Here is a 26776-nt window from a genome sequence, read left to right on the forward strand (position 1 = left end):
GTGGTTCCTCTCCGCCTGTCCGTCGGTGTCTAAGATGGCGGCTCCAGCAGCAGACGTAAGATGGCGGACCCCCTCGCGCGCTGATGACGTCGATGCGCGCGCTTGGGAACCCACCACCACGTGGCGCTCGCCGTTCCCGCCAAAAGTAGGCCCAGGCGCAATGGCGGGAATCCCCCATTCGTTTTGGCGGGAATCTGCGGGGCGACCTTGTAAAATGTCCCCCACCGTCCCCGCTCCTCCCGACGAGCTGATCTCCGCCAAGATGGACGCGGCGGCGAGCAGCAGCTCCGCCAGTCGGGAGTGCGCCTCACGAAGCCCGGCGTCTGTCCCCGGTCGCTCGGCCGGCGCCGTCGACGGACCCTGCAGCGTGGGCAAGTCCTCTTCCTCACCCCCCGCCACCAGCGGCTCCGAGTCGTCCAGGTCTTCCTCGCGGTCAATCCCGTGGGTCCTACGGGTCTTCCTCGTCTCCATACTTGGAAGCCCGTTTCACTTCTGACGCCAGATGAAGTATTGGAAAATGACGGCAGGAAACTCCTTGACGGGAACACACTTCTTTTATTAAATCTTGACTTGTAACAATACAACGCGTGGCCTCTCTTCTTCACAATGCACTTCTCTTGACTCTGGATTCTGTGCTGCCGGCTCTCTGTGCCTCGTGTAGACTCCGCGCCTCGGCTACACTCCTCTCTCGCCTCGTGTAGACTCTGCGCCTCTGCTACACTCTCCACTCGCCTCGTGTAGACTTTGCACCTCTCTCGCTGGCTACACCGTATGCATACTCGGCTCGTGCAGACCTTCCTCTCTCGCTGGCTACACCGTATGCATACTCGGCTCGTGCAGACCGTTCTCTCTCGCTGGCTACACCGTATGCATACTCGGCTCGTGCAGACCTTCCTCTCTCGCTGGCTACACCGTATGCATACTCGGCTCGTGCAGACCGTTCTCTCTCGCTGGCTACACACTACACATTACTCAGCTCGTGTAGACCGTTCTATCTCGCTGGCTACACACTATACATTACTCAGCTCGTGTAGACCGTTCTATCTCGCTGGCTACACACTATACATTACTCAGCTCGTGTAGACCGTTCTATCTCGCTGGCTACACACTATACATTACTCACTTCTACTCTCCATTACTCTCCTCTCTGGGCTCTATCTCTGCACCTTCGTCTTCATTCTTAGATGGTTCCACTTCCGCCCCTGCTCCTCTGTGCATCACCTTATATACCCCTTCTTCCCGGGAGACGGAGCGGATGCGGACCTCAACGTCGGCACCGCTCCTCCGTTACCCAATCCCCACGCGCTATCCCCACGATCCGGTTCCGCTCAGCGCGTGTTTCCACTCTCCGACCAATCACACCGCGCTGCTACCCGATCACTCCCTCTGGGCGCGTCACCGGCACACAGCCAATCAGCAGCACTACCCCCACCCGCGCACTGACGCCTGCTCCTCCCCGTCAGCGCGCGTCACCACACACACACCCGTACATACGCGCTGGCACACGACATATACACCCAGCGCGTATCACCACTACACATATGTAATGACATAGTGACATCTACTGGTTGAAAAAGGGAAGCATGGGTACAGGGACCACTATAAACATCATCCAATCACAAAGGGAGAGGTATCTGGGCCAAAGGTAAAGGGTGGGGGGGGCTGGCCGAGATACTCCGGGAACCGGCTAGAAAGTTCCACGAGAGGGCGTGGCCAGAGGTGGAGCCTAGCCGCGCCTGCGGCAATATAAGCGGAGGCGGAGGAGGACTCATGATCGCTGTGTGTGCCTTTTGGCGTCATCTGGTCCAACACCATGTGAGACTAGGCTTTAAGAAAAGCTGTCTCGGGTGTGGACCAATCAATTTCAAGGACAGTGCATACATTATCAGAGTTGTGTTTCCGTTTGCATTCCGACCGCAGGTATTGTGGTCAATGCAAACATGACTCCTTCTAAAAAAAGGTGTCAGTTTTGTTGCCAGATAAAAGGGTAAAAAAACAATTATCATATTTTGCTACTGGAAAAGGAGGTTCCAATGGTGTAAAGCATGGCTACATTGCCCCCAGGTTTCGGTTGGTACATCCCCTAAGTTACACAAGCCCTGGAAATGACCCGTGGAAGTGGTCGAGGTTAAACGGCCACAACGTGTGCGAATCCAGGTGGGCCGTCGCCATTGGATCATCCATCCTTCTCGGTTGAAGCCGTTTGTCCCTCCACGAATCGCCTCTTCATCTCCATCGATTGGCCTGCTGGTGTCTGATGTGTCCGACGGGTCGGGGATGGTGCGTTCAGAGTGCGCGCGTCAGCATCCGAGCCTGTGACCGTGGACGGGGCTCGGGACCTCGCCGGGATCAAAGATGTGCCTGCAGCTGCCGAGCCTGCTGCTCCTGTGCCTCCTGTGTTGCAACCCGCATCTCCGGGCGATCCGGTGGTTGGTGCGCTGCCCAAGCGGGAGCAGGAGGCCGTCCCAGTTGACGGACCAGCATCACGGATTCGGTCCAAATGCTTTAGGTTCCGTTGAGCTAAGGGTTATTGCATTTTGTTCCCTTCCTCCATCTTGCCCCCTTTGTATATCCCCTTCTCTCCGTGTCCCCTCATTATTGGGTGTAAATTGTTCTACGGGTTGTCCCGTCCTTTAAGGCAAACGCCACGAGTCCTGGTTTTATACCTCATTATTGTCAATCTTATTCTGTGCATACGTGCTCTTACATGTTAATTGTTGAAATTGAGCCGCAACGGCTACTTTTTTATTACGGGGGGGGGGGGGGGGAATGTAATGACATAGTGATATCTACTGGTTGGAAAAGGGAAGAACGGGTACAGGCACCACTATAAACATCCAATCCCAAAGGGAGAGGTATCTGGGCCAAAGGTAAAGGGCGGGGCTGGCCGAGATACTCCGGGAACCGGCTGGAAGGTTCCACGAGAGGGCGTGACGGAGGTGGAGCCTAGCCACGCCTGCGGCAATATAAGCGGAGGCGGAGGAGGACTTTTGGTCGCTGAGCTATGTAGCTGTTTTTCAGAAGCGACCTGGCCACAAATGATAGCTCAACAAAGTGGCTTATCATCGTGTGGAAATGTACAGCAGCCAAATACTCTAGACGTGTGTTTATAAATGTGGAGGGAAAACCGGAGGACGTGGAGAAAAATCCACGCGACCACGGGGAGAGAGACAGCAGGCATCAGGGCCGAGATCGTACCCACGACCTCCTGAGTACCAGGCGAGGTAGTTAACATCTCGCCACGGAGGCGAAATATTTGGAGGGGTTAACACCATAACTAAATCTTAACGAGCTCACAACACTTTTTTGTGAATAACATTTACTGTTCTCAAATGTCATTTTCCTTTGAGAATATAGACGTATTCTCGCTCATCGTGACAATTGTATACGTGTTCTTTTGGAAATATTGAAAACATCCAAGCGAATAAAGAATGTGTAGCAAGCAGCCAATTCGCCTCCTTTACATATCTGTCCCAACACATAAAAAAACAAATATATGTATTACTGATCCCATCAGTCACACGGTCTTCTGGAAGTGCATAATTACAGCAGTATTGGTTCGACACAAGCAAACTGTGGACCAGTTTCGCTGTCTCATCGGCAGTGGTGGCGAACTTTCAAATGTTAATAGGCAAGGGACATCTCCGTTAGTTACGGGACCGAGATGGACACGCAACTATAAACTACGTCACTCGATAGTCCACGCGAAGCAAAAGTCATCATGCGCGTCGTTGTGGAGAACGTAAGTAACAACATAAATCCACACAGGTATTTGTGTTTTATTCGTTTTGTTGTATATTGTATGTAGAGGCACAGATGTGTGGAGGAGGCGTGTGGGTAGCGGCTAAGTTCCTTATCTTGGTGCACGTGAACATTTCGGGATACACACAAAACCACACGTGGTGTTTGTCCTGCAGGTGCGTGTGCATGGTCACGCATGTACACAGTCAACAAAGATCCCCCGTATAGGCTGAACAGACTGTAGGGGCAAATGCTGTTAGCGAGCACCTATGAAGGCCGGCACGGCACACGAGGGGGTGGGTGGCCAGCAGCCACGCCCGGCCGCCTTTGTCTCCCTGGTGGCAATATCTACATACTGCACCAGGTACTCATTTGAGGCTGAGTCGACCTAGGTGAGGCCACTGGTGTTGGCCGTGAGCAGGATTCGAACTCGGCTCGCCGGGTTCGTAGCGCAGCGCGCTAACTGCTCCACCACCCCTCCACCACCCCTCCACCACCCCTCCACCCTCTACATTTCGCCCCCAGCAGCACACAGACACAGGGTCGGCCATGCTCGGTACGGCTCACAACGGCCGGGTGATTGGGGGAAAGGCGGTACGGTACTACCCGGCTACACTCTGGTGATTGTTGTTGTGTGCCCTGGGCATCGTCGGCACCGGCCATAGTTCCGTGGAAGGTGGCGAGATGTTAACGGCCTCGCCTGGCATACATGAGGTAGTGGGTTCGATCCCGACCCTGACGCCTGTATTTTTGGAGTTTGCGTGTCTCTCTCCCCGTGGTCGCGTGGATTTTTCTCAGGATCCTCCGGTTTTTCCCTCTACATTTAGAAACACGCGTTGAGAGCATTTGACTGCTTCACATTGCCACGTGATGATTAGCCAACTTCGTTGAGCTATCAATTGTGGCCAGGTCGATTCTGAAAAAGAGCTACACAGCTCAGTGGGCCTTACCTGGTAAAATAAAAAAAATATTAAGTATCGTAATAGTAGTGTGTATGTTGAACTTCTTTCGCACCGTGGCCAACCGTGCCCATCGGAGGTGTCATCTGTGTGACGGTAACAGGGCGTCGAAAAGCAAGGTCACAAACGTGGACAAGTGCCGAAGAAGAATGGAACAAAAGCTGACAAGGTCACCAGTATAACATGGAAAACGTGGCGCAACGTCTAGGCATTGTATTGGCCGCTAAGAAAGGTCAACATTGTGTGGCGATGCTGCTGCTGCTAGTGCCTCGGCAGTGGTGCAAAAGCACAGTCAACAATAACACAGTCAATCTAGGTTTGAAGTTTTCGTGACTGCAAGGATCCATACTCTTTGGTTGTTTCGGTAAAGTCACGTAGGTAAAAAAAATAAAAAAAAATTAATCACGACGTTTCGGGCGCAACACAAGCGTCCGTCATCAGGTGGGACAACCACAGCAATAAACTTCGTGATTTAATTAATTTTTTTATACCTACGTGACTTTACCGAAATAACCAAAGAGCAATAACACAGTCTTTGAAGGAAATATCGCCTATTTTTTGTATTTTCGATTTTAAGGCCACGGTGTTATTGACCAAGGCGTTGTGTGTTAAGTAAAGTGTAGTGTTTGTGTTAAGTGAAGTGAAGTGGGCTTACTGAGAACGCTTTGTGTTGCTTTCAAAAGAAATACAGTACGGTGTGTCAACGTTTCATTTCAAAATATTATTTAGATTGTACCCGTATGACAAGCAAATCCGTGCACTTTTAGGTATAAGTTAAATGTTCTTGGGCATACTCCAAATCTTAAAATACTTAACAGCAGCTGTATATCCTTTGAGGGGGGGGGGGGCGATGCCTCTGTTTCCTGGTTTAACACCAAAGTAGGAGGCTTTCGCGACCAATATCATCCATAATAGAGGTATTTTTGGGTTAGATCGCATACATATAAATGTGTTGTCAAACTTGCCACCACCCGACACAGCCAATTAGTAAAGTTTGTCACGTAAGCAGAACATACCAATTCGTTGCGAGTACAGCACACCGGTGTCTTGGAGAGCAAATCCACAACATTTACAAACTGGGTACAATAAAGAAATGTGGCGTTTTAATAAAAATGCGTCAATTTAATCAATTTTGGCGTAACGGTGCTTTTCTTTTTTCGTGTTTTCTTGTCCCTTGTACATTCTCTTTGCTGACTCTTCTGCGCACGTGGATAGTTTTTTTCTTCTTCGGCTCTTTTATCCTCTCGTCAGCTGTGCCACGAGAAGGAGACACCTCGCTGTAAACTCCCAACTTGAAGAGAGCATAGAAAGACAATTGACAGAAAAGATAATTTTCCAACGCTGGACCATTGCAAGTAGAGAGGGGAAGCGGGGGGTCGCAGTGTGGACGTTAAGGGAAGGGGGCAACTTAATGCGACCGGGTGTTGCTACACGTTGGGTCAATACTTCCCTAAATTCTTGACATTTCAAACAAGGAACACACGTGGCTGTGGATAGGGGAAGTTCTCTTCACCTGCACCTGTTTGAATAGTTTTTTATTCATGCATTTTATTGGCTGGGTAGTACTGTATTAGTTCAATGTTAATGTGCCAATTTATTGGGTGGACTACTGTTTAGAGTTATCTTGGTGTGGTCTGGGACTGTTTTGTTGTTTCTGCTGCCTTGCCCAAACTTAATCAATTGTAATTATATAATGAATGTGTTTATTGTTTATTCATATTTAGTGAGTTGCTTACCTTTTTATCTACTTTGCACTGCTATCGTGTGTTCGTATTGTTTGCTGTTGTAACTTGCTAACCCACTCCTATCGGACATCTGTGAAAAAGAGCTTCATAGCTCATGCAGTCTAAATAAAGATTCTGATTCTGTACTGAACAGGTTGTAAGGTGAATAAACGAGCGTATTTCTAGAGGGATGCGGCGGATGGTGCACTGGACTTGCTATACAGACGTTGACGGTTCGATCACTTGAAACACGTTGCTTAACGTGGGGCGCCACGGTGGCTAGGAGATATTAACTACCTCGCCTGGTATGCAAGAGGTCATGGGTTCGATCCAGACCCTGACGCCTGCTGTATATTTAGAGCTTGCATGTTCTCCCCGTGGTTGCATGGATTTTTCTCCGGGACCTCCGGTTTTTCCCTCCACATTTATGATCAACGTGCATTTAGAGTATTTGGCTGCTATACATTTCAACACGATAAGCCACTTCGTTGAACTATCATGTGTGGCCAGATCGCTGATGAAAAAGAGCTATATAGCTCAGTGGGGCCTTACCTGGTAAAATAAAAAATAAGCACATTTTCTAGTTTTAAATCCCCCCCACCCCATCCCGTCTCTTTCCACTCGGAGTACAATAGGGTACACCACGGCCAATCAGCAGGTCGTATCCGGTTGGATAAAGTGTGGGTATTCCCATCTCTTCCAAGGCATCTGGCAAGCGTGCAAGAATAGACCCCCTCCCGAGACGCCCGTCTGGAGATCCCCTCTCGTGGAGGCCCTTCTGCCAGCAGTGGCATGAGCAGGAAATTTCACGGTTGCGCCTTTACCGTTTTTACACTGTTGTATTTGGTTAAGTAAGCTCAGCTGTAGCCCATTGGTTTTGTGCAATGTAAGTAAAATAAATAGAATTGCTTCAACAACTTGTAAAAAGAAGTGTAAATAGAACTTTATTTCCCCTGGCACCTCGGTTCTGTTTTTATTGCACATTTCGATTTCATCATCAACTGCAGCGTATATGCTCATTGTGTTATCGATATGCCAACACTGTACAATCTTTAAAATAACGTCCTTTCTAGAAGCCTCGGCGGGCAAAGTCTGAGATCTTGTGGGAAAACCCAGTCGTGACTTCGGGGTCTTTTGGCAGCTTTCCTTCAATGACCAGACGACCGCGTGATTGTCGTTAAGATTAGCTAATGAATTATTTGTTCACGTTTTGTCTATTTGCTGAACGTGTCCTCAGGCCTGCTTCTGAGTAAGTTCACCGAAGTCACACTTTCACGGTGGTTTTCTGCTATAACTCACACTACAATAATCTCATTCGTAATATTAGACACTTGATATACGAACAGTGCACTCCAGGTGGATTGGGGCTGACAGCTGAGTCTGGAGTGGGATACGAACAGTGCACTCCAGGTGGATTGGATCTGGCGGCTGAGTCTGCAGTGATATACGAACAGTGCACTCCAGGTGGAGTGGATCTTGCAGCTGAGTCTGCAGTAATATACGAACAGTGCACTCCAGGTGGATTGGATCTGGCAGCTGAGTCTGCAGTGATATACGAACAGTGCACTCCAGGTGCAGCGGATCTTGCAGCTGAGTCTGCAGTGATATACGAACAGTGCACTCCAGGTGGATTGGAGCTGGCAGCTGAGTCTGCAGTGATATACGAACAGTGCACTCCAGGTGGAGTGGATCTTGCAGCTGAGTCTGGAGTGGGATACGAACAGTGCACTCCAGGTGGATTGGAGCTGGCAGCTGAGTCTGCAGTGAGATACGAACAGTGCACTCCAGGTGGATTGGATCTGGCACCTGAGTGTGGAGTGATATACGAACAGTGCACTCCAGGTGGAGTGGATCTGGCAGCTGAGTCTGGAGTGGGATACGAACAGTGCACTCCAGGTGGAGTGGATCTGGCAGCTGAGTCTGGAGTGGGATACGAACAGTGCACTCCAGGTGGAGTGGATCTGGCAGCTGAGTCTGGAGTGGGATACGAACAGTGCACTCCAGGTGGAGTGGATCTGGCAGCTGAGTCTGCAGTGAGATCTGCAGCCCGAGAGGAGGAATCCCCGGACCCCGCGGCCCGCGGGAACCCGGCCCGGGGAAGCCGCAAGGCGCACGACGCTGCAGCTGCTGCTGGTTCTGGTTCTGGGCACAGAGAATCGACGCGTAATCGGTTCCCTGTGACCTCACTGAAGGCGGCTTTGAGCCACATTTATTAAAAGCAGTTGAAGCGTTTTATGGGTAAGAGATGGAAACAAACTTCATCAGTACATTCATGATACATCATCAGTATGTAACACATAGATGCAATGTAAAGTCAAAGTAATTTCCTGCTCAAATGACCATTAGCTGCCCGTCTCAAATGTACAGCCCTGAAGTCAGTGGTGACAATTCCACATTGCAATGGCGGGGGCTATCCTTTCACAGGGAAAGCACAAATGTTGACTTCCCCCACACAGTGGAACTCATTTTTTATCAACCCTGTAGGGCACGATGGTCTGCGGTTAGCGCTACGCTGCGCTACGAACCTGGCCACCCGAGTTAGATTCCCGCTCACGGCCAATGGCGATTATCTGAATTGGTAATGGGCCTCCCTTAGGTCGACTCAGCCTCAAATTAGTACCTGGTGCGATGTGTAAACATCACCCCGAGGGAGACAAAGGCGGCCGGGCGTGGTTCTGGCCACCCATCCCCTGGTGTGCTGTGTCGGTCATCGTAGGTGCTCGCTAACAGCCCTTGCCCCTACAGTCTCACACGCAACCAGACACTGCTCGCAGCATCAGCCAGAGGGCGGCCAAAGCGCACCCACCACTCGTCTCTTGTTGTAGCAACTGCTGCCTGGCGACGGTGGCGACCGCCATGGGGTGAGACTCGCGGGGTGAAGCTCGCATGCCCGTAGATTCTGTGTGTGTGTGGAGAATCTTTTCGCTCGTTTCCCTGTCTGTCGTTGAATAGCGAATGGTGTTGGGAGAGATCGCACGCATTCTCTCCGTCTATGTGTGTGGATGTCTCGGTGTGTGTGACTGTGTGTGTGTGTGACTGTGTGTGTGTGAATGTCTTGGTGTGTGTGTATGTCACGGTGTGTGTGTATGTCACGGTGTGTGTGTATGTCACGTTGTGTGTGTATGTCACGGTGTGTGTGTGTGTGACTGTGCGTGTTAATGTCACGGTGTGTGTGTGTCTGTCTCGGTGTGTGTGTGTGACTGTGTGTGTGAATGTCTCGGTGTGTGTGAACCACACTCACGCATTCCAGCTTCCACTTTGAGGACTCCGTTTACAGGACTGACTGTCTGTATGTTGAACTTCTTTCGCACCGTACGTAGCCGACCGTGCTAATCGGAGGTGCAGACTGTTTCGTCTCATCCACCAGCTGTGTTCAACCACCACCACCACACTGCAGGTCAATTCACTGCACTCATTCAAGCACTCAGTCACTGCACTGCAGGTCACAAAATCTTCTCTTTGATCCTTCTGCCCTTCCCCTGCTCCGCTTTGGAATTCCTTCCTCCTCCTCCCATCATCGTCTCCCCCCTCGCCATCTCTTGCTTAATTCAAGACACCGCTCTACGCTTATCCATTACAACATTGATAGTGATGTTTGTTTCTGGCCGCTTGGCGTTTCGGACCTTTGGGTGACTGTGTTCGATAAGTGTGGTGAGCTCTAGCCCTTGTCAGAGATGGCCACTTGTCTCGCACACGGAAAGGTTAGTGAGCTCACCAACGCGTGAGTGAGTGCGGGTGAGTGAGTGAGCGAGCGCAGGGTTCGATTCCCGCTCACAGCCAAAATCAATGACGATTTTCTGAACCGGTCCTGGGCCTCCCTTAGGTCGACCCAGCCTCAAATGAGTACCCGGTGCGACGTGTAAATATCGCCACAAGGGAGACAAAGGCGGCTGGGCGTGGTGCTGGCCAACCACCCCCTCGTGTGCTGTGCCGACCATCGTAGGTGCTCGCTAACAGCACTTGCCCCAGCAGTCTGTTACAGACTATACGGGGGATCTTTGTCTTTGTTGGGGAGCGGTAGTGTAGCGGTTAGCGCGCTGCACTACAAACCCGGCAACCCGAGTTTGATTCCCGCTCACGGTCACCAACACGAGTGACGATTATACGAACCAATTCTGGGCCTCCGCTAGGTCTACTCAGCCTAAACTTTTTTTTACCAGGTAAGGCCCCACTGAGCTATGTAGCTCTGTTTCAGAAGCGACCTGGCCACAGTTTGGTGGGGGATGTTGACTAATTTGCGAGTAAAGTAACAGCTCGATGTACGTCTTCCCCTTTTACGTTGTTTTGCCAATACGTCGTCACTTTATAAACACGGCTACTACCTGATCTGCGTCGCATCAACCCACACTTACGTCGCTGACAGCATCATCCGTCCTGTCTCGTTATCCGTCGCCTCTCAGCCTTCGCCTCCACCACCCACGACCCTGCAAATTGCTTTGATTGACATCGTTTCGATATTCGCTGTCACACCTTTCAGGAACACATTTCCGACATTAACCGGGGTATCGCTGTAAATGTGGACCATGTGATTCCAGCAAACATGGCCCACTTGTTTTCGAATAATGTGAGGGGATCTTTCACGTCCACTGTGTAGCAGACGGCACTATTTTTACCCAGTTAATACACCTGAAGTATTAACCAGGACGACTGTGCTTATTTAACCATCCTATTGTGTTTTTGTATTGTTTGTTATTGTAATGTTCTGACACGCCATTGACTCGATATTTGTGAAAAAGAGATGTATAGCTCATCGGATTCCTCCAGTATAAATATTCTGATTCTTATTATATACAGCAAGCTGCCCAACATGCTACCACTGGCCATGTTACCGCCCCAATGAAACATATCTTTCGATGGCAGATAATTTCCCATTGTTGGAACTGTCGCAGATCCTAACCCCTACATGTGACTCCCGCTTGCAGCAGCAGCAGGAGGAGATCTGCCGTTCGGCGTGTTGGCAGCAGCGAGTGAGGCCTCGCACGGCAGTGATGGATCAGCGTAAGGACATCCTCACCACGACAGCGGAACGCACAGGCCACATCTCTTATTTATCATCATCATCAGCAGCAGCCATGATCAATTCACTGCTGGATAAAGGCCTCCCCAAGCTGCGGCCACCACGCATGATGCCTGCGATTCAACAATCCATCCGGCACCTGCACATCAATCGATTCCATCCCTCCATCTCCTATCTAGGCGGATGCCCGGGTTTGATGCGTTCAATTCCCCGAGCTGCGACTCCATTATCATTCTTGATCATCGACCGTCATCAATACTTTCTGCCATGACTCATTTCCCACTTATTGAATCGTATCGGAGCACCTTCTTCTAAGTACTTCCAAGGTCAATGCTCATTTCCTGAATACAACTCCCAGACTATGGAACCCTTCACCTTTGGTCATAAGATAGAATCGTTCGAGCGATTTAAGTCTCTCTTGAAGACCCACCTCTTAAAACTGAACATTTTATTTGATCAGGTAAGACCCACTGAGCCATGTAGCTCTTTTCCAGACGCGACCTGGCTATCACAAATGATAGCTCAACAAAGTGGCTTATCATGTGGAAATATATATTAGCAGCCAAATACTTGAAACGCGTGATGTTGATTCTAAAGGTGGAGGGAAAACCCGGAGGACCTGGAGAAAATTCCACACGACCACGTGGAGAACATGCACACTCTAAATATACAAGCGTCACGGTTTGGATTGAATCCACGACCTCCTGTATACCGTGTCTGTTTAGCTAGCTGTAGCGTGCAGTGGATAGCGGTTGTCAGCAATTATATGCAACCCACGTGCAGTCATAGCAACGATAGGGTTTATAATGTGGAATATTGATGGATACATCAGTTGGTGGATACAAAAATACTCGTCGATGAGAGCTGTTGCACATATTACATTATTACGCTCAAGCGTGCATACTATAGGAGTTGCGTTGTCAATCGTTATTTTAATAGTCACTTGTTTGTAAATAAGTTGAATAATGAAAGTGGGGGAAAAGCCAGATTATTGTGTGTTCTGGATGCTATCTGTGTTGGATTACAACCACAAAGGGCAGAGCGCTGGGCGTTATGTTGCTGGGGATGGCAAGAACGTCGATCCTGGGTGCCACGGTGGTGAGATGTTAACTACCTCGCCTGGTATACATGTGGTCGTGGGTTTGTTCCGGACCCTGAACGCCTGTATAATTAGAGTTTGCATGTCTCTCTCCCCGTTGTCGCGTGAATTTTTCTCCGGGTCCTCCGGTTCTCCCCTCCACATTTAGAAATGTGTTTAGAGTATTTGGCTGCTATACATTTCCACGTGATAAGCCGCTTCGTTGGGCTATCATTTGTGACCAGGTCGCTTCTATAAAAGAGTTATATAGCTCAGTAGCCTTACCTAGTAAAATAATAGTTTAGAGTTGTATCCACCCCAAAAGGTGTAAATAGCATCATGTACAGTATAGCATCCACAGGCTAGCAGATCTGAGGCATGAAGATGGTCCTCAGGCCTGACTTGAGGCTGTATATCTTCTTAACGTTAACCAGTTGCTGCTGCTGCCCTCAACGTGTGCGCAGACGAGTTCAAGGTGTACGAGACGACAAGCCAGAGGGAGTTCGGGCCTCCGAGAAGCCAGGTCAACCAGGCGATACGGTAAGTTCCTCCTCAGCCAGAGGCCATGGGACTGATAACAGCGGAGCACTCTGGTCGCCTGGCATTCTAAACTAAACTTTTATTTCACCAGGGAAGGTCCACTGCCTTATGTAGTTATTTTTCAGAAGCGACCTGGCCACAAATGTTAGCTCAAAGAAGTGGCTTATCACGTGGAAATGTATAGCAGCCAAATACTCTAAACGGATGTAGTTTCTAAATGTGGAGGGGAAAACCGGAGAAAAATCCACGCGACCACGGGTAGAACATGCAAACTCCAAATATACAGGCGTTAGGATCGGGATCGAACCACGCATGTGTAGTACCGTTGAGGACGCGTGGACACCCGAGTAGAGGCACACATATTTATTCCACAACAGTCACTGGGGACATACAGTACTGGAGGGGGTATCGGCCCCCTCACCCGGATAGCTGGGAACACACGGCTAGCTACCCCTAGCCTGCCTCTTAATCCTCCAAATACTGGGCTAGGGGAGGCTGTCTGGCCCGACACTGGTCAGTCGGGCTACGGTACCCGGAGTCCCAGAGTCCTGGCTCTGGTTCACGGGACCACGCCGCTGGCTCGGTCCTGCGCGGCCCTGACAAGGGCGGCGTCCCAGGGGAGTCCAGGGCTCTAGCTAGGCAGTCTTCGGTCTTCAAGAGTTTACTTAAACATTCTGCCCCGAGCCCTCTAACACATCCCCCTTTATACTCCACCCCCGCTGAGGGGTGGGGCCCCGGGCTGCCTGGTGTGGACGTCGTTGAGAGCACCCCCCCCGTGCACTCACGTAGCCCCGCCCACTGTGTTTGTTTCCCATAAGCTGCCATGCATAACGGCTCTCTCTCTAACACCCCTACACATACAGCTCCTCCGTAACACCCCTACATCACCCCCCCCTGTACAGCTCGCAGCCGTCCCGGCTGCAACCTTGACAATAAAAGTTTATTCACCCCTCGATCCCCCAGCGTGTGCCTCATTTTTACAACAATAACGCAACGAGAAGAACAACAGGAAGGGAAAATAACCCGACGCACCCCACCCCCGAATAAATACGAAATCCGTACAACCAACGTATATACATTTTTTTCAGGAAACCCCCCAGCACACACACAACACACAGCGAACACAACATTCGTACAATGCAATGTGCCAGGAGCACACCACCGACGCCGCACACAGTGAGCATAACATGTGAACGTACACAGGAAAAAAAAATATTTAAAAAAAAAAATTCTTTTTTTCCTTTTTTTCCCATTTTCACTCCGTGCGTCACAAGAGTCTGCGCATTTTTGCGCGCGTCCTCGCCGCAGGCCCGTCACACGGGATAACCCCGGCCGGCAGGCCGTCGGGTGGCAAGTGTCCATCTCCGAGTGAGTCTGTTGTTGACGTCGCAAGACCCTCGGCATCCCCCGTGGGGGTCGTCGGGCGTGAGCCCGTCACTCCCGGTGCACCTGGGGGCAGGACAGCCGGCAACGCGTCAGGCGAGAGCAGCGGAGACGAACTCTTTGAGTCGGTCGCCCCCCCACATGTTTGGCCACGCGCGTGTGTAGTGGGACCTCGCACCGCAACGAAGGGTTTGAGCCTGGAGGGGTGTACAAACCACCGGCGCTTCCCCCATTTAATGCGTACGCACTGAGGTCTCAGGACCTCAACCACCTCGACGGGGCCCCGCCACGGCCGCACCAGTTTTCAGGAGGTCGCGAGTGGTACCTGGGGACAGTGCAGCCATGCCCTGTCCCCCGGCTTCCACTGTAGCACATGCGCGCGACCCAGTCTGAGGCGCTCATTAGCCCTCTGCCGCATGTCAGAATTCTGCATGGCAGCATCCCGCGCCTCTGTCAATTTTTCCAGGTTAAATTTAACATGTTCGGCCAATTGAGTTTTTCCCTGTGGCGCTGGGATCTGCAGCTGGGCCCGAACAGGTGGGTCAGGTTCGCGGCCATACATAAGGAAGAAGGGGGAAAATCCCGTCGCAGCATGAGGGGCCAATGTGTACGCTGCCAGGACCCCCTGAATTTTCAAGTCCCAATCTGTCTGTGAGTCCGAAACCTGCTGTGACAACATCGACGTGATGGTACGATGCAACCGCTCGACCATCCCGTCGGTTTGTGGGTGATATGGAGAGGTACGAATCTTTTTCGTGCCCAGGATCTCACAGACCTGTTGGAGCAATTTGCCAGAATTTTTTTTACCCTGGTCGGTCAGCAGCCGCTCGGGAGCACCTTTGTCAAGGACATATCCCTGGACAAAGGCCTCCACGATGGCTGCTGCCGACTGGTTGGCCAGGGGCCAGGCCATAGGCCAGCGCGTGAAGTACTCCACCCCGGTTAACAAATACCTATTTCCCCGTGGGGGTGGCGGGGAACGGTCCCAGAATATCCAGCGCGACAAGTTCGTTCACCCGGGAGACCCTGATAGACTGCAGGGGCGGGTTCGACTCCCTCGCTGGTGGTTTCCGCTGCGCACACCTAGGGCACGACCCTAACAGATCCCCGACATCCCTTGTCATGCCCGGCCAAAAAAAATCAAGTTGGAGCAAGGCCAGGGTCCTTTGGGTTCCCAGGTGGAGGAGGCGCTCGTGAGCGGCCCACACCACCCTACCCCGTAACCCCGAAGGGACCACCAGCCGGTGTCGATGGGATTTCCCGTCCCAATGCATTAACAACCCACCGAGCATTTCCCATGCGTCGGCATCACCCCTCCCCCGCCCCCGGTCCCCGACACGGCGGCGCAACGCAAGGAGGGAGGTATCTTCCATCTGCAAACGCCCCCATTCCGTGGCAGGCAACCCCAACAGGGAATCAGATCCCTGTTGTGCGATGGAATTCGTCATTGACGCTGCGTCGTCAGCAGCTGCCAAGACCGGAACAGGCATTTCACCAGGATGCCTGCACCGACCCGACCCCAGGAGGCATGCGCATTCGGGGGTGGTTGGCATGTGCGACAGAGCGTCCGCGTTGGTGTGGCGAACGCCCTTACGGTACGTGGTCTCAAAATCAAAATCCTGGAAAACCTCCAGCCATCGAGACAATTGTCCCGATGGTTGTTGGACTCGCAGGGCGTACTGTAGCGCCGCATGGTCTGTACGGACGGTGAAACGCTGCCCGTACAGATATGGCCGGTACTGCTGGATGAAATAGACAATTGCCAGCAGTTCCCGACGGGTGACACAATATCGTTGCTCCGCTGGAGACAACACTCAACTACCGTACGCGACCACCTGTTCCACGCCCTCAACCACCTGGGAAAGCACGCCCCCAATACCTGTGTTGCTCGCGTCGGTATCGAGCACAAAGGGTTTTGAAAAATCGGGATAAACCAGGGGAGGGGCATTAACCAGAGCGTCCCGAAGGGAGCGGAACGCAGCCTCCTCCTCCTGTCCCCAATGGAAGCGGACCCCCTTTGACGTCAAAGCGTGCAGGGGCTTAGCAATGGTGGCAAAGTCCGCGACAAAGCGTCGGTAATATGACGCGAAACCAACGAAGCTCCTGACCTCTCCCACCGAGGTGGGAGTCGGCCAGGAGCTGACGCACTGCGTTTTGGCGGGATCGGTAGCAATACCAGAGCGTCCAACGATGTGCCCCAAATAACGTACCGATTCGCGCAATAAATGACACTTTTGGGGTCTAAATTTCAAATTAGCAGCCCGCATTTTGAAGAAAACGGCCCGCAACCTCTGGAGATGCTCGTCAAATGTTCTGCTAAAGACGATAACGTCATCCAAATAGATTAAACACGAATCCCACTGCAATCCAGCCAAAACCAATTCCATCAATCGCTGGAAAGTCGCCGGCGCCGAGTGTAATCCCATCGGCAACCGGTTAAATTGGAAGAGACCATGTGGTGTACGGAATGCAGTTTTAGGCTTAGATTCATCGTCCAGAGGAAGCTGCCAGAATCCCGAAAGCAAATCCAATGTGGAGAAGAATCGCGCCCCCGCCAAGGCGTCCAGCGATTCGTCAATACGGGGAAGCGGGTATGCGTCAGCAACGGAAATTTTGTTGAGGCGGCGAAAATCGACGCAAAACCGCAACGATCCATCCTGTTTCTTAACCAGAACGATCGGCGCTCCCCACGGGCTGGTAGAGGGAGAAATGATATCGGCGGCTAACATGTCATCAACAGCCGATTTGACATGGTCCTTCTCGGCGGGACTCAGCCGGAAGGGATTTTGGCGTATGGGCGCGCTGTCACCCGTATCAATATGGTGACGCAGCAAATGGGTACAGCCTAAATCGAATTTGTTCTGACTGAACACGTCGGCAAATTCGCGCAGGAGTGTCCTAAGTTTTTGACGCTCTACATCCGACAGGTCCGTCGATCCCGCACAAAGCGCCTCAAGCCACCCTTCATCGGTGTCCGAATGTGGAAGCGGCAGAGTGGCAGTGCCAACGTGATTGGCGACAGGTTCCTCGCAGGGCACCGGCGTTGCGTGAGCAAGCACGGTCCCTTGAGGAATTACCACGGCCTGCGACCCCACATTGAGGACCGCGATGAAAGGGTCCCCGTCCCCCCTTACGATGGTCTGGGCGGGAATTAAATGCGGCCCGCTAACCCCGGCCCTAGATGGCCCCAGCAGGACACCCTGGTCCCCAACACCCTTAGCGAAGGGCCTACGAAGTTTTAGGGGCACCAACATTTGTGCCCCCGGTGGCACGTGAACCGTTTGAACGACAAACGCCGGTACCGTCGCGAACGCCGACTGAGCCGCAGTAGGGGAAGGCAAAAACGCCATCCGTTGTCCCGACGGGAGCTCAATGCAACCTTGATCAATCAAAATCCGAATTGGCATTTTGCCCAAGAAGTCCGTCCCCAGCAGGCACGGAACCGCCAGCGAGGAGGAAACAAAAATGGGGCCGGACAATTTAATATCACCGATCGAAATTTGTGCGCGAATCTGACCCATGATACCCAATGAGCCCCCGTTAGCAGCGTAGAATGGGACATTAACCGGTAGCAAAGGACGACTCTGGACGGGGAGAATGTTATATATGAGTTCCGAAATGATAGTCGCCGACGCTCCTGTATCGACGAGGATACGCACTTCGACCCCGTCAATGTGCCCTACGACGGCCGACGACCCCGACGACGCCGCCACAACGGGGTGGGCCAACACGGACCACTGCCTGGGTTCAATTTGGGTCCCCATAGTGGTGCGTGTTGGCCCGACGGTGCGCAATGTTGGCCCCCCGTTCGTTGCGGTGTGCTTGTGTGTAACGGGTGTGTGCTTTGGCCAAACATGTGGGGTGCCGCGACTCGCCGGGTCATGTTGATGGAGCTTGGAAGGAGGAGAAGGGCCGGCGTCCCGGCGAGGCGTCGTCCCCCGCTGTCGAGGAGAGCGGCACCCCGAGGCGACGTGGCCCCGGATGCCGCAGTTATAGCAGCGCGGGAGCGCAGGCGGTGATGACGGACGGTCGGAGCGCCCGACCCATCCCGGCCCGCCCGTACTCCCACCCTCTGCTGCTGTCGGAAGTCGGCGGCGTAGACCTCCTCCGTCGGGGGGGTGACGGCAGCCACCGTACGCCCGGCCGCTGCCCTGCTGGCCTTCCGTCGCTGTGACAGGAGGTTAGCGTGGAGGAGCCGCACCGCCTGGAGGGAACCCATCTCCGTGTCCTCCTGTGCGACGATGGCGATGTCCAGGTCGTCCGCCAGCAGAAGAATTTTCTCAGTGACCATCGCGTCCACGCCTTGGTCATCCATACGAGGGAAGGCCGTCTTTGCCAACGCCAGAAGGCTCGTACGGTAGGCGAGGGGCGACTCCTTTGCACCCCGCTGGCGATCGTAAAATCGCTGTCTGCATTCCGCCGAAGGTCCGTAGAGCCCAGCCAGCAACTGCAGCGCCATCTGAAGAGTGGAGCGCTTGTCCCTCGGTGCCGACGTAAGAGCGGCGAGGGCGTCGCCGTCGAGGAGCGCCGGCAGCGCGCAGAGGGCTTCGGCGTCCGACCACCCCGCCATTTCTTGGTGCGCGAGGAAGCGCCGCTGGAACCCCCCCCAGTCGCCCTCCTCAGCTACAAACTCTTTCAGCGGGGGCAGCCTTTGGTGTAGCGCAGCGATCGCCGTGGAGGCCCGCGCTTTGCTGTCCCCGCAACTCGGCTGAGCGTCGGCACGAACGACAGATGGAATCGCCTGTCGCGCTGATGGTGACGCTCCGTCCGTTGGTGGTGACGCGGCAGCCCCTGCGAGGCCGATGTCGGACCCCAGGTTGAGGCTGGCCACGCCCTCGGCAGCTGCTGCGGCGATGGCGGGAGATTCAAAGTTGTAGTCAGTAGAAATGGCGGGAAGGCGCAACGGTCGTCGGCCGTCCTCGCCCCGCGGCGGTCCAGCAGCCCCCAGCCGAGTGATGCTCTCGAGTGTGGCGGCAGCAGCATACAGCAGCTCCGCCAGCCTCGCGTGCGCCAGCTGAAGTCCGTCGGATGGCGACTCCCCTTCCTCCCGATGCCCCGGTAAGGATGCATTCGGCCCCGGCTGCTCGTTGCCTCCATCAGCCGTCTCTGGCACCGCACTTCCCGCGGTGTCCTCCGCCTCCTGCACCCCGGCCCGAGCTGTTCGGCGCGTGTCCATGTTCGTTGTTGTTCACTTCTGTCACCAGATGTAGTACCGTTGAGGACGCGTGGACACCCGAGTAGAGGCACACATATTTATTCCACAACAGTCACTGGGGACATACAGTACTGGAGGGGGTATCGGCCCCCTCACCCGGATAGCTGGGAACACACGGCTAGCTACCCCTAGCCTGCCTCCTAATCCTCCAAATACTGGGCTAGGGGAGGCTGTCTGGCCCGACACTGGTCAGTCGGGCTACGGTACCCGGAGTCCCAGAGTCCTGGCTCTGGTTCACGGGACCACGCCGCTGGCTCGGTCCTGCGCGGCCCTGACAAGGGCGGCGTCCCAGGGGAGTCCAGGGCTCTAGCTAGGCAGTCTTCGGTCTTCAAGAGTTTACTTAAACATTCTGCCCCGAGCCCTCTGACACATCCCCCTTTATACTCCACCCCCGCTGAGGGGTGGGGCCCCGGGCTGCCTGGTGCGGACGTCGTTGAGAGCACCCCCCCCCCCGTGCACTCACGTAGCCCCGCCCACTGTGTTTGTTTCCCATAAGCTGCCATGCATAACGGCTCTCTCTCTAACACCCCTACACATACAGCTCCTCCGTAACACCCCTACACATGCATGGGGTGATGTGGCGTGAGTGAGCACGTGTGTGGTCTCTGCTTTGCCGTCTCAGCCCAGGGTCGGCTCGAGGTCTGCTCGCCCATGGGGATATGGCCGGGGCCTGGGCAGAGCCTGCTGAGTACACGCATGCCTTCTCGTGGAAGCCCGTGGGGCCTACGCAGCCCATTCGCTCCGGAACGGCTTCTGGAAACCGCAGGAACAACCCCCAGCCCAGCAAGGTGATCATCAGGGGCCTGGAAACGGGGCAATGCAAGGGCCCTGTGAGAAAACGTAAATAAATCCGAAGGCAATGCACGTGCCCTGGTGAGATTACAAGTGTAGGGCACGGGGCAGCGACTGCTGCTTACTGCCCCAGCCAATCAGCTGTCAGGCAGACAACCCCACGTAACATGCTGTTTGTGCTTAGGCCGGTCGGTGGCTGCAGAAAATGCAAGTCTCTTCATGAGTATCATGTAGGCAACCGTCTCATCTCGTCGCAATCACCACCACTACCAACCACCTTAATCCTAATATACAGCCATTTGTCAATCCACTGCTGCATTCCCTCAGCCATGAAGGTTGTTTGACCATACTTGACTGTATGTGTCCGTGCTGGTTAGTGAACTTATTTATCCATATCCAGGAGTCAAACCCATATTGAGGGGTTCATAACACAGTGCGCTAACCACTGCACCATGGGGATGTGTTGCTCATAAAACATAGTTTAATCAGTAATCAGAAACTAATAACAAAAGTAATCTTCCACTGAATGCACCCCACAAACTCCACGAAGCATCATGTTATTGTTGTGCATAAGCAATGCTGCCAAAACGCAAGGTAATTAATGACTGACATTTTTAGGAGCCATGTACCAGCCCCAGTACCTAAGCACAAGCAATTCTTTGGACGGATGATGGATGAAGTAATGCCGTCGGAATCATTCTGTAAAGTTTACAGAGCATACCCACATTGTCATCATGATAGCCTGTGTGGTAGGAACGGCAAAAATGCTAAATTCACCTCCCTTGCGTGATGTATGTACTGTGTGTTGAACTTCTTCCGCACCGTACGTAGCCAACCGTCCTAATCGGAGGTGCGGGGGAAGGACGACAAACTAAACACAAACGTTTCTAATTAGTTTACAATATAGATTTAAACGTGTATGGCTCCAGTGGCTTTCTTATATCGGAAGGAAGAGCGTTCCAAACGGCTGAGAAAGCGTATCTGAAAGAGCGCGATGCGGTGACCACCGTATATATGTTCGGTGATCCGACCCACTTGGACTGTGCTGCAGGCTTTCCTGGTGTGGAGGCTTCCCAGTGGCAGGTGTGGTTCTGGCTGCGAGCGCCAATCCCCCACCATGACAGAGGCCGAAATCAAGGCGATCTTGTCAAGTCAGTACCAGTCGACCTACCGGGGCGACTACCTGGGCGCACAGCAGAGTGAGTACGGAACAACGATGCACGTGCCAATGTTTTCGCCCGTAACTCTACTTACCGTTCATCATAGATTTTCTGATAATACTGCTGAATGATCTGACCAAGTTTGTGTCGTTAAGACCCTCCACCACCCGACACAGACAAACAAATGAGATTGTCACGCGGTGTACAAGTGTGGGGGTCGCTAGCCCCCGAGATCCCTCCCTCGATAATACTAACGGCCGGACTAACATCATCAATCGCCCCCCCGCTGCTAAGCGAACCGCCGCTAGGCTCCTCACCCATGGTGTGGGAGCCGTCACCCGAGGATTCCCCTCCACCGCGGGTCCGCGTAGCAGGCATGGTTAACCACGTACGCGCACACCCACACACAGCTCTGCACGGCACTCACCCAACACTGACCACTCACGTTAGGATCGCGCACCTGTGTTACACACGTCGTGAACGTGCGCGCACACACATACAGCTCCACACGCGATACCCACTCTTGCGCCGCTCTGCGCCGCGCTGGCCGCTCACGTTACGATCGCGCACCTGGGGTACGCCGATTACGCACGCCGAGAGCTTACGCAAGTAACGAGCACACGCAAGCGGGGCACACGCCGACACAACGACTCAAGCCGCCGCCGCCGTGCGCGCGAGACAAACCGTACAACAATGCGCAGCCGATTACGCGCTCGAGCCGCGGGGTCGGGGGTCAGGGGTCCACCACCGCGCCGCACTTTACGCAAGTAACGAGCACACGCAAGCGGGGCACACGACGACTCGTCCCCTCCCCCACTCGCGCGCGCACGTCAACACAAATATCGTACAAGGACGATTCTCCTCTCACACGGCTGCGTAGTCACGCCAACACACAAAAGTGCTCTCCCCGGGCGTTAACGCACACACCTCCGTACCCGCACAATCGTACAGAGACCACGGCCTTTATGCATACAACGACCACACACTCGCGAATGCAGTGCACGCTAATACCACGTTCCAAAAACACCCAACAACACGGTTTTGTTACTACGCTCGAGATTTTATTAGCCCTTGCTAACCAACCGAGCCACCCGTGTGTGTGTGCGGGCCAGCAAGGCGCTTCTAACCCACACTCTGGTGCCGTGTAGCCCTATTCTATGCTGCGCTCTCTGCTAAACCGCTTTCCTACTCGTCCTTACCCCGAACTAACCCTCTCCTACGGATCCTACTCTCCGCTCTGAGGTGTTGTAAGGCGCGCAACACGATACCATCTGTAGTCCTTGGTGACCTTGCGGCGCTCAGATCGTCCTGCAGACAATCTAGCGGCTCGCCCGATGACTCCTTCGTCGCTGACCCCGTGTCCAAACTCCAGAAGAAGAGAGTTCCCTACTGCCCCTGCGTTTTCTTTTAAACTATTCACATCAAAGGCTAGGCGCCCCCGTCCCGACCGCCTTGGTCTCTCGACCAATCCTGAGCCTAGGATTTCCCGCTCTTTTGCGATCCCGCCGGCCTTTGAACTTTCGACCAATCAGTCGTCCCGGGTCCTGATCCCAGCTATCTGCCTTGCTGACCCGTGTTTGTGTTTGTATGCGTTTCTAACTGCGGGGCTCTCTGAGCTCGCCGTGGTCGTGCGATCTCAAATCCGCCCACGGCGCCGCAGTGTTACTTGGCCTGGGAAGGGTCCTGTCCAATTCCCTGGCCCTGAGAAACCGTGGGGTAACCCCCCTAGGGGGCCCTCGGGTGAAAACTCAGGGTAGGTGACCCGACCACGAGGCCCTACGTGGGTGCGGGTGCGTGTTTATGTGGGGGGGGTGATGGGGGGCAGTGCGGCGGTGGAAGCCGGGCGGCTCCCTGGCTCGGCCGAGCGGCCCCGTCGCTGTGGCACCACACAAGCAATGATTGCGCTCATTATTGTTTAAGTCCACTCATACGTAAGTTGAAGAACACATCTCACAGCCAAATTGCACAATTAAATGCAATGCTTCACTTGAGACTACGTCAAACTTCCTATATTGTTATTCTGACTTCCTAAAGGCTCTTGTCTTGATGATGTTTGACGTGGTTACAAACCGAATATCATATCTAATTGCCGCATATGCTTGCGACAATTGTTTTATTCCTTTGCAACGATGTTTTTTTCCGCAGAGGGGAAACAACAGTAATCCTGGGCTGCAGGACGAATAGGTCCCATAGCAACACTTATACATTTGCATATGCACCAATGGTAATGGCTATATATATCCAGCATGCAATACGTAGAAATAGCCTGTGTGTTAAATTACAGGTTGATGGAGTTGGAGTTGGCCAAACTTCACAATATAGGACGACAGAGCTTGGGCAAATGTTGTGGCACCCAGTTCTGGCTGCCTTCCCGCTTGTCTATGGTGCCGCCGTCGCTTCCATGCGAAAACTGCACGCGTCATAAATTCCGCAGCTGGGGTTTTCGAGATGCGATTTTCATTGAGGCCGAATTAAACAAAAATGTAAACGTGACGATAAGGAACGCGCGGTGCAGGTGTGCGGGCAGGCCAGGGGAGCGCGGAGGACGGGGGACACCGCGGAGCCTCGGGATCGTGGCGGCTCGTCGGAGGAGCGCAACCTCTCCTCTCCGAGTTCCAGCAGGGCTACCGGTGGCCGCGCCTCGACCCGCGGGTCTCCTTCCGTGCCACAAACTTTGGCTGCAACAAGAACCGCCGCCTGCCTGCCCTCGGCATCGGTAGCGACCACGCAACCGTTTACAACCCTCCCGGTTCTCCTCGATACGTGCAGTTAAAGAAGAAATGCACGTGGTGTTCACTATGTGGAGGGATAGGTCTTAATCTTGTTTTCTCCACAGCAAAGTTCACGATTGTGTCCGTTTCTAAGAGGGTCCTTGCCTATAAAGATCTGGCAGTTCACCAAACCTGACAACGAATGAGACATTGACGATTGCAACCGGTCCAGTTTGCTTACATTGAACCAATGCTGCTGATGTTATGCACTCCCGACGTGGCACTGTTTCTATTGTTGGCATGGAGATGCCACATTTTTGTGAAACGTTACCCATTATACTGGGTCATATTGGGTAGTCTCTCAACCTTTTGGTGCATGTGGCCTGCTAAAGAGAATGCATGTGTTATTCAGACCCATTCAATGAAGTCCACTGTTTGTGCATAACTAAATGATACAGCCTTGAAGTGACATGTATACCCCATTTATCATCCTGCTAACAGAGTAGCAATCAGACCGATCCACTGATCTGTACACGTTTGCAGTGTCCTTGTGCGATATACAAACTCCAGAGCCCTTAATATTGTACTGCTCTCTACTTGTCACCATGGCCCACATAAAGGCAGCGAACCATCAGTTGATAAAGGCAGTGAACCATCAGTAGTGAAGCCCTGAAGTAATTGGTTTACGTTTAAGACGGGTAGCCAGAGACCACATATGAGATATGCAATCCCTGAAGGTTTTAAAACTTACACAACACAAACTAGTTATGGTGTATCGACAAGCAGATAATCTTTGAGGGCTGTTGTTGAACTGGCTAAGTCATCGAGTTAACGGGCCCGTTGACGAGATGTAAACTATCTCGCCTGGTATACGGGAGGTAGTAGGTTCGATCCCGACCCCGATGCCTGCATATTTTGAGTGTGCATGTTCTCCCAGTGGTCGCGTGGCTTTTTCTCCCGAGGCCTCCGATTTTTCCCTCCAACTTTTAAGAAACATGCGTTGAGGGCTGCTTTAAATTTCCACATAAGCGACTTAGCCGAGCTATTTGTGGCCAGGTCGCTTCTTACAAAAAAATATATATAGTTCAGTGGGTAAAATAAAAAAAGTTGTTTTTTTAAATGGAGATCGTGTGTGGCCCTTGTGTCTCCCTCGTAGCTCCGAGCGTTGCGCGAGGGCCCCTCCCAGACACGGGGGGAGTTGTCACCTCGTACCAGCAGGACTACGGAGACGCGGACTCCTGCCCCGTCCGTGCGCCTCGCTGCAGCACCCAGCCGCTACTTTCGTCCAGGAGCAGCGCTCGCCTGCACTAAGGCTAAGTGAGTCCGAGTTAGGTCGGACAACAATACTGTCGCTCATCAAGTTTGTGGATTTAATTTTGCACATTTTGCACCAACAAAGCAACACTAAAATTACCGAATGTCCCTATTTGGCCAGGACATTTCTGGTTTCAAAACGTCTCTCCCGGTGTCCCAAAGCATTTGCAAGAATCGGGATTTTGTCCTTGGTTTACATTTTTCTCTAAAATCATGCTGAACTCATGTTGGTGGCCAGTGGGCACTATTGGTAGGGTCAACATTACAGATCACTGTGGGTGGGGATAGTGTTTGAGTGGGATAATGAAGGGTCTGTCATCTCACCATGCCATGTTGAGCCTCTCAGAAATGCACAGGTGCAGCATTTTCTGCTAAAATGTTGCTGGAAAACATCAGTGCAGAACCTTCATTAACTGATACACCTCTAAGTTGTCACTTTTAGAAATGACAGACCACGATCTGTAAACAAGTGGCTTGAGAAAACTCAATGACATCATACACGTGGCTGACACCTATCCTCTTCACGTTCCTATCTCAAGGAAACTGGAGGTCCCGTACCTCTACTGAAGGCTTGGGATGACTGGAGCGATATCAAATAAAGACCTCTCACAATCATCTGCAGAAGCCTTCAGCGGGAGAAGACCATCCCCACAGCAGCAGCAGAAACACCAAGGCGTTGGAGGAGACCTGGGCTTAGGGCTCTTAATGGGACTACAAGGCTCAAGATGACTCAAATTAATGTTTCACGAGGCTTTGTTAATAAAGTGTGAATATCCATGCAGGCATCATTATTTTGATGGTTTGTCTCCAGATTTTCAAATTTGCATGCAAAAGTGTACATCTCTGTTGTAGATAAGAGGAAATTCACATTATCATGACAGGGGTGATATCCAAAGGACCACTTGATTTCTCAAAGTGTTGCTAATGTTATGGACCTTGAAAATGCTATTGGCTGGGTTAAACAATTTTTTTAAATTGAATGACCGTAAGATGATTCTGCATGTCAAGGTCAAATTTAAAGATAAACCAACTCTATTAACGTCTACTCACAACGTCCTCGCTTCTAATATAGCTGCGACGATGCCGCCAGTTGGTATGGCGTGAAAATAATGATTTAACGAAAACTACGACATTCACACAAT

The 26776-nt window shown here is 52.6% G+C and overlaps 1 protein-coding gene across 1 annotated transcript; it reads left to right on the forward strand.

Moving 5' to 3' along the window:
- The first annotated feature begins 9261 nt into the window (after positions 1–9261).
- Positions 9262–26766, forward strand: LOC144943269 (uncharacterized). Its single transcript, XM_078870609.1, has 9 exons — positions 9262–9285; positions 9745–9821; positions 11347–11422; positions 12984–13059; positions 20280–20445; positions 21501–21648; positions 24125–24325; positions 25477–25637; positions 26174–26766. The coding sequence occupies exons 3-8, from the start codon at positions 11413–11415 to the stop codon at positions 25629–25631; spliced, it is 756 nt and encodes a 251-aa protein (XP_078726735.1). The 5' UTR covers positions 9262–9285; positions 9745–9821; positions 11347–11412; the 3' UTR covers positions 25632–25637; positions 26174–26766.
- The last annotated feature ends 10 nt before the right edge of the window (positions 26767–26776 follow it).

Source organism: Lampetra fluviatilis, chromosome 30, assembly GCF_964198595.1.
Source record: "Lampetra fluviatilis chromosome 30, kcLamFluv1.1, whole genome shotgun sequence".
Classification (NCBI taxonomy): Eukaryota; Metazoa; Chordata; class Hyperoartia; order Petromyzontiformes; family Petromyzontidae; genus Lampetra; species Lampetra fluviatilis.

Excerpts from the sequence above, each read along its gene's own strand:
- LOC144943269 (XM_078870609.1), top strand. Across the intron at positions 21,649-24,124 it reads CTACCTGGGCGCACAGCAGA|GTGTGCGGGCAGGCCAGGGG; the intron begins GTGAGTACGGAA and ends CGCGCGGTGCAG. Across the intron at positions 24,326-25,476 it reads CCTGCCTGCCCTCGGCATCG|CTCCGAGCGTTGCGCGAGGG; the intron begins GTAGCGACCACG and ends TCTCCCTCGTAG.